Here is a 12,167-nt window from a genome sequence, read left to right on the forward strand (position 1 = left end):
ACGGGCGTCCTCATCCGCACGCTCTTTCGGCCGCCATTCCGTCACGGGTCTTCCTCGTAGGGGCGCGTCCTGCCCAAGACCACCGACGCCGCATCGCGGTCAACACCGACGCGTCGCCTGATTTGTTGTCGTTTCCTGATCCGTGTGCTCCTATTTATGTTTCTCAGAATAATTCAAAGCACGCGTCTCTACACGCTTCTCTGGGCACTTTTCAGCCTTTGTTCAATTTCCTTTGTGAGTGTCCCGCGTTTCTGATCCATGCGTCAGAGCAGAGCTGACAGTTTGCATTGATCGCAAACTTCTTCGGGCATATCAGCACGCCGCTTTTCGTTATCAAGTTTTAGTCGTTTGTTGATTTTTTTCTCTTTTCAAAACTTCTCCGTCTCGCTCTCGTTTGCCACGATTTCATCAGCGCCACACACATTCTGCAGACACTGCCCGCGGCCAATATTTTCTCAAGTAGTTTTCTTAGTTTTACGCAAGTAAACATCCCTACGTCGGGTCAACGTCTGCGTGTGGTTGGAACCGTTGAGCAAACTTTTCCCAACCAACGCTCCACGTTTTCCGGGTAAGACATTCAGTTGGAACATCTCGTTTGCTATGATGTCCAGGGTGTCAAGTCACACAACACACAGTCAGCAAAAAGCTGCGTCACTGCAACAGTTCATTTTGTTGAGCAACATTATTTCAAGCGATTTCATTGCCCTTATATTTTATATGGAGCCCGCAGACTTTTGGGACAAGTGCTGTTAGCGAGCTCCTATTAAGGTTACGACAGAGTGGTGAGGTCAGGACCATGCACGGGCAATGTTTGTCGAGCTTCTTTCGCACCGTACGTAGCCAACCGTACTCATCAGAGGTGCGGATGAAAGCTCCCCAACGCAGATATTTTCCTTACCGCACCGGCTACTCATTTATGGCCGAGTCGACCTAGGAGAATGGCTCTTAACCTGGGGGTGCACGCATCCCCTGGGAGTGCGAGATGCCCTTTCTAGTGGAGGAGGGGGTGCGATACATGGCCAGATCATTTAGAAGGTAAATAATCGAAACACCAATCAAGCACGGCCACTTTGTTTCCTCAAACCGATGTTTGTATTCACGTGATAAGTTGTTGTGTTACGACTGAGAACCAAAGCGGTGCAAGGCTGCAACGAAAGGCGAAGCAGCACTGACCTAGAGGAACCCCACAACCGGTTCACATCCACCGCTCGCCACTGACGTTCGGCCGCCGATGCCGAATCCCGGCGACGTGCTCGCCACGCCGCTCGACCCCGACACGCGGCGCCCCCCCCTGCCCCCCCCACTGCCCCCCTGCCCCCCCCCCCCCCGCTGCCCTCCCTGCCCCCCGCCGGCCTCAACAGGCGCCCGCGGACCGGCGCCACCTACCGAGTTGGCAGCGCGCGCCCGTGAAGCCCGCGGGGCACGAGCAGCGCCCCGTCGCGGACTCGCAGTCGGCGCCGTTCTCGCACGCGCAGCGCTCCGCGCAGCCAGCGCCGAAGAGGTCGACCGGGCAGCCTGGGCAGCGGGGGCAGTGGGAAGGGTGGGGGCGAGGATGATCCTTCTACGTATGTATGCACGTTGAATTTCTTTCGCACCGTACGTAGCCAACTGCGCTGATCGGTGGGCCACTGATAGATGACGATGATGATCGCGATGTGTGTGCAGGGCGGGCAGCGGTGCCCTGCATTGTGCACCGCGCGGCGAACCCCGCGAACCGAATTCAATTCGCGGGCGCGACTCGCGTCAGTGACGCGGGCCGTGATATTTGAACCGTTCCCGGGGTCTCCTTTAGGTCACCCTCTGCGGGAGGTTGGACAGGGTGAAATCGTTACACCTTTAATGAACAGCGGCGCGTCCGTGTCATGCAATGCGCTGTGAACCCCATGTCCCGAGTTCGATTCCAACTCACAAACAACACCTGGGGTGATGTCTAAACCCATCAGCACTCGGGCAGACAAAGGCGGCCGGGTGTGGTGTACGGTCACACCACCCCTTTGTGTGTACCGTGCCGGCATTCATATAAGTTGCTACAGTACTCGCCAACAGCACTTGCCCGAAGCAGTCTGTGAGGCTATACGGGAGATATTTATCTATGTGTGTACGTGTGTGTGTACGTGTGTGTGTGTACGTGTGTGTACGTGTGTGTGTGTACGTGTGTGTACGTGTGTGTCTATGTGTGTGTGTACGTGTGTGTGTACGTGCGTGTACGTGTGTACGTGTGTGTGTGTACGTGTGTGTGCGTGTGTGTGCGTGTGTGCGTGTGTGTGCGTGTGTGTGTGTGTACGTGTGTGTGTGTACGTGTGTGTGCGTGTGTGTGCGTGTGTGCGTGTGTGTGTGTGTACGTGTGTACGTGTGTCTGAGCGCGCGGTCCGTACGCCGCGTGCAGTGCGCTCCCATCCACCCGGCTGAGCACGTGCAGCCCCCGTCGCGCGCGCTGCACCCCGCGCCGTTGTGGCAGCTGCACGTGTGCAGGCAGTTGGCCCCCCACAGGCCCGGCGGGCAGGCTGCACGCACACAAAGACAAAGGACCCCCGTATAGCATTAACAGGCTGTTGGGGCAAGTCCTATGAAGGCTGGCACGGCCGCGCGAGGGTAAACGTTGCAGTTAGAACCACGCCCCGCCGCCTTTGTCTCCCCCAGCGCTGACGTTTACCACACAACGCCAGGTCGTCGTTTAAGGTCGAGTCAACCTCGAGGATGTTTAAATATTCGCCCCCTGGTATTGGTCGTGAGCGGAAATCGGACTCGGGTTTGTCGTGCAGTGCGCTGACCACTGCACTACCGCTCCCACAACAGGCCGCACGGATACACGCACACACACACACGCATGTGCATGGGGGTGGAGCGGTGGGACAGCGGTTAGCGCGCACTGCACTAGGCACCCAGCGTCGCGTGACCGCTGCGTGGCGACAGGACGCCTCCTCCTCCTCACCCTGCGAGCAGTCCCTGCCGAGCCACCCCGGCGTGCAGTGACACGTGCCGTCCACGTGGCTGCAGGAGCTGTTGTTGGCACACGCACACACCTCCCGGCACCCGCGCCCGTACCTGCCTGGGGGGCACGCTGGGGGGTCGAGAGGGGCGGGGGGGTTAATCCAGGGGTAGGCAACACGCGGCTCTTTGAAGACCTTGAAATATTGAGGTTTTGTTTGACCGAATTCGAATGATAAATGGCTTTCATCTTCTTGGTTCTTTCGGTAAAGTCACGTAGAAGGGAAATAATAAAATAATAAAAATAAATGGCTTTCTTTGTTATTTTGGGTTGGTGGCCCCTGGGTTAATAAAACGATTAAGCTCAATAAAATCAGGCCCTAAAAGGATGAAATATATAATGGGCAACGTTTCAGGAAATGGACCTTTTGCATAGCAGTCTAAATGTATTTGTTTAACCGGCTGAGAAGGCGAGCGACCAGGGCGTCGTTAGTAGGATTTCACGAGCAATATGATGATTCTAAATGAGGGAAGTCTCGTTTGCAAGCGTGACCTGGGTTACCAACATGGTGAAGGATGCTATCGTAATAACATTAATAATGTGTCGTTTTATTCGTATTTAACGGCGTCGTTCATGCAAATTGCATCTTAAAATGCTGCAGAACATGCAACGCGCACAGCTTTTGCACAGAGGCTCGGGGAAAAGCAGAGCCACGATGCGGAAGCCGCCAGAACCGGCGCCAACGATTGCCAAAGCTCTGTGGTCCTTTATTTGGATGTTTAGCCAATTCCATTCACGAGTGGTTTACGCAAGTGGCAGGCCATCGGGAGGACCCCGAGACAACCCACGAGGCTCAAAGCCGAGGGCGGGTTAACCTCTTTCCTTACCGAGAGCCTGTGCGATGGAAACACAAACACGATGATCTATTCGGTTAATGGACGAGTAATCGACGAGTTTGTGCGTTGGGCGCACCCTGGTCGCAGAGCTGCCCCGTGAACCCGGGCAGGCAGCGGCACTCCCCCGTCACGTGGTGGCACGGCCCGTTGCCGTGTAGACACTGGGGGCACGCCTGGGCACAGCCGAGGCCGAAGGTGCCTGGAGGGCACACTGTGGGGGGGGGGGGGGGTCCGGGGTAGGCACGATGATGAGGATGATGATCAGTCATTACAATGATGATTATGATCGTGATGATAAGATGGTCATGATTCGGAACGACAGTCAATAATTGATGATCGTTATTTGCTGTCCTTCCCATCGCACCTCCCGGTTAGCGCGGTTGGCGAAGTACGGTGCGAAATAAGTTCAACGTGCCTACATAGTGATGAATGTGATAATCAAAATAGGCTTAATACATATTTGTAAATCACAGGTATACCTACTTGCCCTCTCGTCTGATTACATGGCATTACCTACCGAGTCTCATGCCTACCTGCCTGACTACCTGGGTACCTAACTACGGTGGGGGCGGGGTGGTGCGAGGGGCGGGGGCAGGGGGGAGGAGTGGCTCATCCAGCAGTGGAGTGGCCAAATATATCTAAATATGCGTGGCTGTGTTATAAGAGCTGCTCTGAGTGGGGATTGTTTTGGACTGCAAGACGAGGGCAACGTCATTCCACGTGGCCCCGTGTAGTAATGTCCCGTAATCCATCACAGACTTCACTTGATATTAATGCAGTGCGGGCCGATTGCTCATGTAATGATAATAGCATTTACGCGAGCTTTAGTGGAAAACAAAACAACATTAATCCTATGCAGGTTATTAAAATCCATCTCGCCCGTGTGCGTACGGCACGCACTCGATGCCGCGGTGCATGCGCGCGTGCGCGTCTGTGACGAGGGGCTGCGGACGTGTGCGTTCCATATATCCGGTGATGACATTTGATGATATGTTAATGATCAACAACGGCAACGATAACAATTCACAGCCCCCTTGTCAACCCAATGATGGATGAACGCCTTCTTCCAACGCTATATCACTTACGGGGGGGAAGGGGGGTTGTTTGACCATACTTCACCACGCTGGTCAGTACGGGTTGGCGAAGGGCTCGCCACTGATGATGATAGTCGTGGTTCGGGAATCGAACTCAGATGACCGGGTTTGTGGCTTGATGCGTTAACTAACTATCGAACTATTTTTATTTCACCAGGTAAGGCCCACGGAGCTTTGAAGCTCTTTTTCAGAAGCGACCTTGCCACAAATGATCGCTCAACCAAGTGGCTTATCAACGTGGACATTTATTGCAGCTAAATTCTATCAACGCGGGTTTTGAGTATTGCAGCGTTAACCGCTGCACAACCGCTCCCCATTTTTTTAAATCATAAAACGTAAATTTATAATTTCAGATATTAATGATGAATTAAAATGTCTCATTTTAAAACATAATGAACGCAAAGTGTTACCATTTTGTGTGTGCAACTTGTTTAAGTTGAAATATGAAATATTTTAAAGATATGTGCGTCTGATTCAAACTCCAATACAGTAATTTCAAAGTCCATGTAATTTATAAAAATGCAATTTACGATACGAGGTTACGTTTAAGCGTATTGGTCTGCCGAGTGAATTAACGCAGCGTGTCTAATTTTCAACAAATATAATTAAACCAAAAATGCATTTGCTGAGTCGGCGAAGGATGCGGAACACATCGATAACGCAATCTCACACTTAACAGCGGAGAAATTAATTCATTGAGAGGCAGCGGCCACAACCGCATCAACCGCCCTCCGTGGTGAGCGACGCGGGGTGCTATGCGGGTTTGGTGTTACTGACGTGGCGCGTGGAGTGGCATGGGGTCGCGTCGTATGACGTTGCATGGGCGCCGTGGTCTGGCGGCGTGCGTGGCGTCGTGTCGCCGTGCAGTGTCGTGGTGTGCCGTGGTGTGTCGTGGTGTGTCGTGGTGTGTCGTGGTGTGTCGTGGTGTGCCGTGGTGTGTCGTGGTGTGCCGTGGTGTGTCGTGCTGTGCCGTGCTGTGCCGTGCTGTGTCGTGGTGTGCCGTGGTGTGTCGTGGTGTGCCGTGCTGTGCCGTGCTGTGCCGTGGTGTGCCGAGCTGTGCCGTGGTGTGTCGTGGTGTGCCGTGCAGTGACGTGTTGTGCCGTGCTGTGACGCGGCGCAGCGTTTTCTCGGCCACCTCTCTGGCAGGTCGTGCCCCTGTATCCCGCCGCACACTCGCACGCGCCGTCCGCGGGGCGGCAGGAGGCGCCGTTGTGGCATCCGCACGTGCGCGAGCAGTTGGGCCCCCAGCGGCCCGGGGCGCAGGCGCTGTCACAGCGCACTCCTACCGGAGGGCAAGGGCGCACACCGCACACACAAAGCAAAGATGCCCCATATAGCGTCAACAGACTGCTGAGACAAGTGCTGTTAGCGAGCACCTGTCTCCCGAGTGGCGTCGTTTAAACACCGCACCGGGTGCTCATTTGACGCTGAGTCGACCTAGAGAAGGCCCAGGACCGGTTCAGACATTTGTCACCGATGTTGGTCGTGAGCGGGAATCGAACTCGGTTCGCCGGGTTCGTAGCGCGGCGCGTTAGCTGCTACACCACAGCACAGAGACACACACACACAGCGCATCAACAAAACAAGAAAGACATGCCCCGTTTTGCCGCATTGAATTATGCAACGCGCAGAGCACCAAGCCGCCAGTTAAGAGGTTGACCTTTCCAGATGCTCAACTCCCAGCGACAGAGCCAAATCCAAAAAAGCCAGACTACCTCCACCACAGAGCTCAACGCGGGTAAATCGCATTGACCAGCGTGGTGAAGTATGGTCACACGAGCACTCACGCTTGACACGGCGTCGGTTAAGAAGATCTCGATTACTAAAAAAACTGTTATATCATTCAAATACTAACAATACTAATCTCATCATAAGCAGCCTTGATCTGTTATTGTTTAAACACACGGACAACAAAATCTGCCCTTTTGCAGGAGTGCCCGATGGAATGTTGCAGAACTGTGAGAGATGGCGACAGCTTGGAGATTAATGTTATCCAGCAGTGGATAATACACGGCTGATCCTGATTATGACGATTTAGATCCACCAGGCCTCCGTGCGAAACCAGCGGTAATAATAATAATGATGACAACCCAACGCCAACAAGTGGGGCGCCTTGCTCATGGCGGGCTGAGAAAATACGAGCGTGGGTTGAATCAATCCGCCGCCTCCTCCCTCCCCTCCTCCACCACCCCCCAGAGCTCTCCTCCTCTTCTTCCTCCTCCTCCTCCTCCAACTGCCGTCACCCCCCCCCCCCATCTCTCTGGGGGCTCCACTACCCCCTGACCGCGACAAAAAATTCCGACTTAACAATCCAACTCTTCCTGTAACCTGGCAACTTTACACCGCGACCGCGGGCTGGTCAGTCAGCCATCATCACCCGTGGGCATGGAGAGGCGATTAGTATTCTGAGATTCAAGCGCCTCCAGGTTTTAAGAGTGCACAGAGGGAGGAACTTTCATTTTGTGCGTGCGCGTTTGTAGGAGGATGAACACAGCCGATTAAAAAAAAAACTCATCGCAGTCTGTGCCGAGTGCATCTCCCAACAGTTATTTTCTGGTTGTGCCGTGGGCTGGTTCGCGGCCACGATGTACCGACGTTTCTGGCGCTGCGAGCTTCTACGGGAACTGAAGTCAAGCGGCATCTTCGCAATGCACGACAAATGACACCGTGAAGCGTCGTCGTGGAGAATGGTAATGACAAAATAACTGTCGCTCACCCCACCCACCCCTATCGGTCTGTCCATGCACACACAAAGCATTCAAAGGATATTTTCTGTACGGTTTTGTGTTGAACGAGGAACCATTTACCTTCAGGACGGGAAATCGCCCATAAACGTCGGGCAGTTCAACAGAATTGATTTAAGCAAGCCTGGCCCTGCTGATGAAAGATACTGAAGATTGGAAACGGTCTCAGAGTTGTGCTTATATTGAGCCGCTGCTGCTGATGAGATTGCTCTCCAAGACGGTCCCCACGACGCGGATGAACACGTGGTACAACACGAGAACGCACATCCCGTGTAGGTACAGGGCATGGGACACTCTAACTTTGATCTTGATGCTTGATTCATGAAAAAAAACCCAACATTTAAAAGTTATCTTCGCGCATGCCATTATAGCGCTGTAATGATGATGTAGTCATCATCATCCTCCGTGGTCACTCCACTGCTGGATGAAGGCCTCCCCTAGCGGTCGCCAAACCGCACGGTCACGAGTTGCACTGAACGCAGTGGTAACCCTCGGCACTGAACAATTGCTTCTGCGGTTGTCAGGACTTACGTGAGATTGTTCGAGTCGTGTATGTGCCTGTTACGAGTCGTATCTCCTCGTGAACGCGGCGTGGAACACGAGTAAAGAGAGCATGGGGTGCATGGGGGGCATGGGGGGCATGGCTATTTTCCTCCAGGGAGTTGTCGACCTCGCTCTCTCCGGCGGAGCGACGGGGTTTGGTGAGGAGCGACGCGGGCTGACGGGGTCGGCGTGTGACAGGGGGAGATAATTAGAGACGCGGCGAGACGCGTGTCGCTTCTGCTGCCACTTGGACGAGAGGAACAAAAAATAAAAAATAAAACGCGGGCGGCGGAGCGAGACAGAGTGGACGCCGAAGCAGAGGGGGGGGGGGGGGGGCGACGCGGCGGGTCGTGGGTGGACGGACGGACGGCGATGCAGGTGGGAGAGACGGAGGAGGGATGGGACAAAGAGATTTAACATGAGGATGGACGTAGCTCTGGGCAGAAGAGCAGACGGCTCGATAGATGGATGGACAGGTGGACGAAAAGATAAGTGGACAAATGGACAGAGATGAAGGCTGGACAGAGCGTAAGGGCGGACAGATGAGACAAATGAGTGAAAGTATAAATGGACGAGTGTAACGGTAGATGGGTACGTGGAGTGACAGACAGAGGATAGGGTGAACGGACGGACGAAAAAGAGAAAGAGAGGGGGAGAGAGAGGGAGAGCACATGAAGCAAAACAATGAAAAAAAACCCCGAAATGATGAACGAAGCAAAGTGCCGACTAAACCGGGCATCTTCTTGTTTCCTCTGATCGTAAAAAAAAGAACGGACGGACATGCGGACGGCACGAACCGGTCCATCCGTTGTGGCAGAGGCAGCGCCCCGTGACGCGGTCGCACTGCTCCGCGTGGCCGCAGTCGCAGAGCTCTCGGCAGCCGCGTCCGAACGAGCCGGGCTGCTCGCAGCAAACCCACACACACACAAAAAGAGACAAAGATCCCCCGTATAGCCTCAACTTGACTGCTGGGGGCAAGTGCTTTGATGAAGGCCGGCACGGCACACGAGGGGGTGGGTGGCCAACACCGCACCTTGCGGCCCCAGTGCTGATGTTTACGCATTTCAGGCTGAGTCGACCTAGGGTAGGCATAGGACCGGTTCAGATAATCGTCACTGGTGTTGATCACCGGGTTCGTAGCGCAGAGCGCTAACCGATACACTATCGCTCCCCAAAGACAAAGATCCCCCGTTTAGCCTCAACAAACTGTTGGGGCAAGTGTTGTTAGCCGCTAATCTATCCCCCGCCTCCACGCACATATTACATATCACCCTTATACATTAACATATATACACACTCCCTCTCTAACACACGTGCATGCGCTCTCTCTCTCACTCTCTCCACCTCTCTCTCGCCCTCACCTGACACGCGAGCTCGCACGCCTCCCCCCTCCACCCTGGGGGGCACGCGCAGTCCCCGGACGCGGGGTCGCAGCCCGCGGGGGGGCGGCAGCGGCACGAGCGGTTACAGTCGAGGCCCCAGCTGCCCTGGGCGCACGGCAGCGAGCAGTCGGGGCCGTGCCATCCTGAGCACCACCAACAGCGGGGAAGACTCCAATCACACGGACGTCCGGTGCTCACGACTCGGGCTGCCCGAGCCTTGACCCGGACAGTCACGGGGAGTGGCATCTTTGTGTTCGCGGGTGGCAGGAATTGATCTGTACCGACCTCCGTGATGAACGGGATCGCAGAACACTGCACGGTTGTGATAGCCTCGTCTAAAGTGGACAAGGCGGCTATCCTACCCCCCACGGGAGTAGGATAGCCAATTAGCACGGTTGGCTACGTACGGTGCGAAAGAAGTTCAACGTACAGTGACATACACGGCCCGGCTGTCCATGATTACGGGAAGTTGGAAGCGTACTCTTTGGGTTTTTCGGTAAAGTCACGTAGGTAAAAAATCAATAAAATAAAATAAATGAAAACAACTAAATTAAATCACGACGTTTAGGATGCAACACAAGCTTCCTTCATCAGGTGTAAAAAAGGGCACAGCAAAATAACAAAATAACAGAGCTACAGTTATTTTGCTGTGCCCTTTTTTATGAAGGAAGCTTGTGTTGCCTCCGAAACGTCGTGATTTAATTTAGTTGTTTTCATTTATTTTATTTTATTGATTGTTTTACCTCCGTGACTTTACCGAAAAAACCGAAGAGAATGAATCCTTGCAGTCACGAAATCTTCAAATCTAGAATTAAGTGGGAAGCGGTTGGGCAGTGGTTAGCGCACTGCGCTACAAACCCGGCGACCCAAGTTCCATTCCCACTCACGATCAATAACAGTGGCATAATTATTGAACTGCTCCCGCATCTCCCATAGATCTACTCAGCCTAAAATGACGACCGGGTGCCATGTGAAAACATCATCGCTGTGAAGTCAAAAGCGGCAGGTTCCCCCAGGTGCTGCTCGCTAACAGCACCTGGCCCAGCAATCCGTGAAGGCCATACGGGGGGTCTTTGTCTTTGCTTTGTGTCGACAGCGGTTCCGAGTGCGCCTGCACTGAATCGCAACGCTGCTGAGATTGTGCGCTCCCATAAGGCCATGGGGCCGATGGGGTTGTGTAAAAAAAAGTACTTTTGTCGAGGTAGCGGCTCGCGGGGGAGATGCATTGTCTGCTTATCCGTGTTGATATCTCCCAAAGTTCACCGAATTCGTCGCTAATTAAAGTCGAAACTTTGAACCCGGTACTTTTTTTTATTCCCACAACCGATGTGTCCGCCTCCGTCTGGACCGTCCCCCACCCTAACCCAACCCCGCGTCGCTTTCAAAACTCAAACTAAAAAACACTTTTCATGATAACAACAACAACGATAATGACGCGACAAGAACGCTTTCATGGACCTTAATTAAATCTACACACACGCGCACGGCGATAACATCGGCAAAGAGCATGTGTCCAACACCTCTCTCCGTGCCAAATCAACGACCCTTCGCACTTCACGATTCGTCAGCGGGCCTCGCCACTTCACCGTTTCGACAAAACACAAAAATCGCCGCAGCTGGAAGTCGTCTCACGCCGCACAATTAGGCGAATTCCGCGCCGCGCGAGAAACGTAAACAAAGAAGCGTGGTGCTTTTGTTTGCGTTCTCCATCTCACAAAGGGGACTTCTGCATCACAAAAACAGAGAACAGGCTGCTCCATCGGACCGGCCTTACACGGGGAGGTGAGCATGCGTCTGTGTGTCTGTGCGGGGAGCACCTGGGTCTGTCCCGTGACCTCCTGCCAGCGGGCGTTCGACGTTTCACGTGGCCTCAACGTGCACATAGCCTGGCACAAGTGCCGTGGTGACGTCACCACCACTTAGTGGCGAAAGGCGGTTGTTGTTGTTGCGGGGAGCGGTGGCGCAGCGGTTAACGCGCTGCGCTACGGACACGGCCACCCGAGTTCAATTTTCGCCCATGTCCATCACCAGTGACAATTTATCTCAACCGGTCGTGGGCTTCCCCTAGATATACTCAGCCTCAAATTAGTGCCTGATGCAGTGTGTAAACATCAACACTGGCTCTGCCCCCCCCCCCCAATCGTGTCCCGTGCTGGCTTTCATAGGGTGCTCGCGAAACGCACTTGCACCCCAACATTCTGTTCAGCCTACACAGGGGAGCTTGGCCGATGTCACGCGAGAACGTCTACACCGGGGCAGACAAAGGGCGGTCCGGATCACGCGCCTGTGGTGGAGGCGGCCACTCCAAGCACCCCCATCCATCACCCGTGCCGCCCGTGCCGGCCTCCATGCCGCCGCGCGCTCGCTCGCTGCCTCGCAACGCGTTTTGAGCGCTGAGCGCGCGGTGTCTTCCAGGCTACACGGGAAGGAGAGAGATCTTGGGAAAATGTGCGTTGCGAGCTTAGGGTAGTTTTGTGTTTTTTTTTTTAATAAGGAACGAGACGTTACAGTTCATTGTCGAACCGTTTGCTTATACATCGCTGTTATTATTAGTATTACTACTACTCCTACTACTACTT

At 54.0% G+C, this 12,167-nt stretch overlaps 1 protein-coding gene across 1 annotated transcript; it reads right to left on the minus strand.

Annotated features, from left to right (window-relative positions):
* Positions 1-1,354: 1,354 nt before the first annotated feature.
* MEGF11 (multiple EGF like domains 11) lies at positions 1,355-11,938 on the minus strand. Its single transcript, XM_078617289.1, has 8 exons — positions 11,914-11,938; positions 9,568-9,731; positions 9,004-9,106; positions 6,055-6,201; positions 3,902-4,036; positions 2,933-3,061; positions 2,376-2,504; positions 1,355-1,515 (listed from the first exon to the last, which is right to left on the minus strand). The coding sequence occupies exons 1-8, from the start codon at positions 11,936-11,938 to the stop codon at positions 1,355-1,357; spliced, it is 993 nt and encodes a 330-aa protein (XP_078473415.1).
* Positions 11,939-12,167: the final 229 nt, after the last annotated feature.

This window comes from Lampetra planeri, chromosome 3 (assembly GCF_965212315.1).
Source record: "Lampetra planeri chromosome 3, kcLamPlan1.2.h2, whole genome shotgun sequence".
In the NCBI taxonomy this organism is placed as follows: domain Eukaryota; kingdom Metazoa; phylum Chordata; class Hyperoartia; order Petromyzontiformes; family Petromyzontidae; genus Lampetra; species Lampetra planeri.

What these genes read in the sequence shown, in the direction of transcription:
- MEGF11 (XM_078617289.1), bottom strand. Translation starts at nt 11,938, where the DNA reads ATGGAGGCCGGCACGGGCGGCACGG. An exon ending in GGGCACGACCTGCCAGAGAG is followed by an intron (nt 4,037 to 6,054) that starts GTGGCCGAGAAA and finishes CCCCCCCCACAG; the next exon opens with TGTGCCCTCCAGGCACCTTC. An exon ending in GGGAGCGCACTGCACGCGGC is followed by an intron (nt 1,516 to 2,375) that starts GTACGGACCGCG and finishes CCCGCTGCCCAG; the next exon opens with GCTGCCCGGTCGACCTCTTC.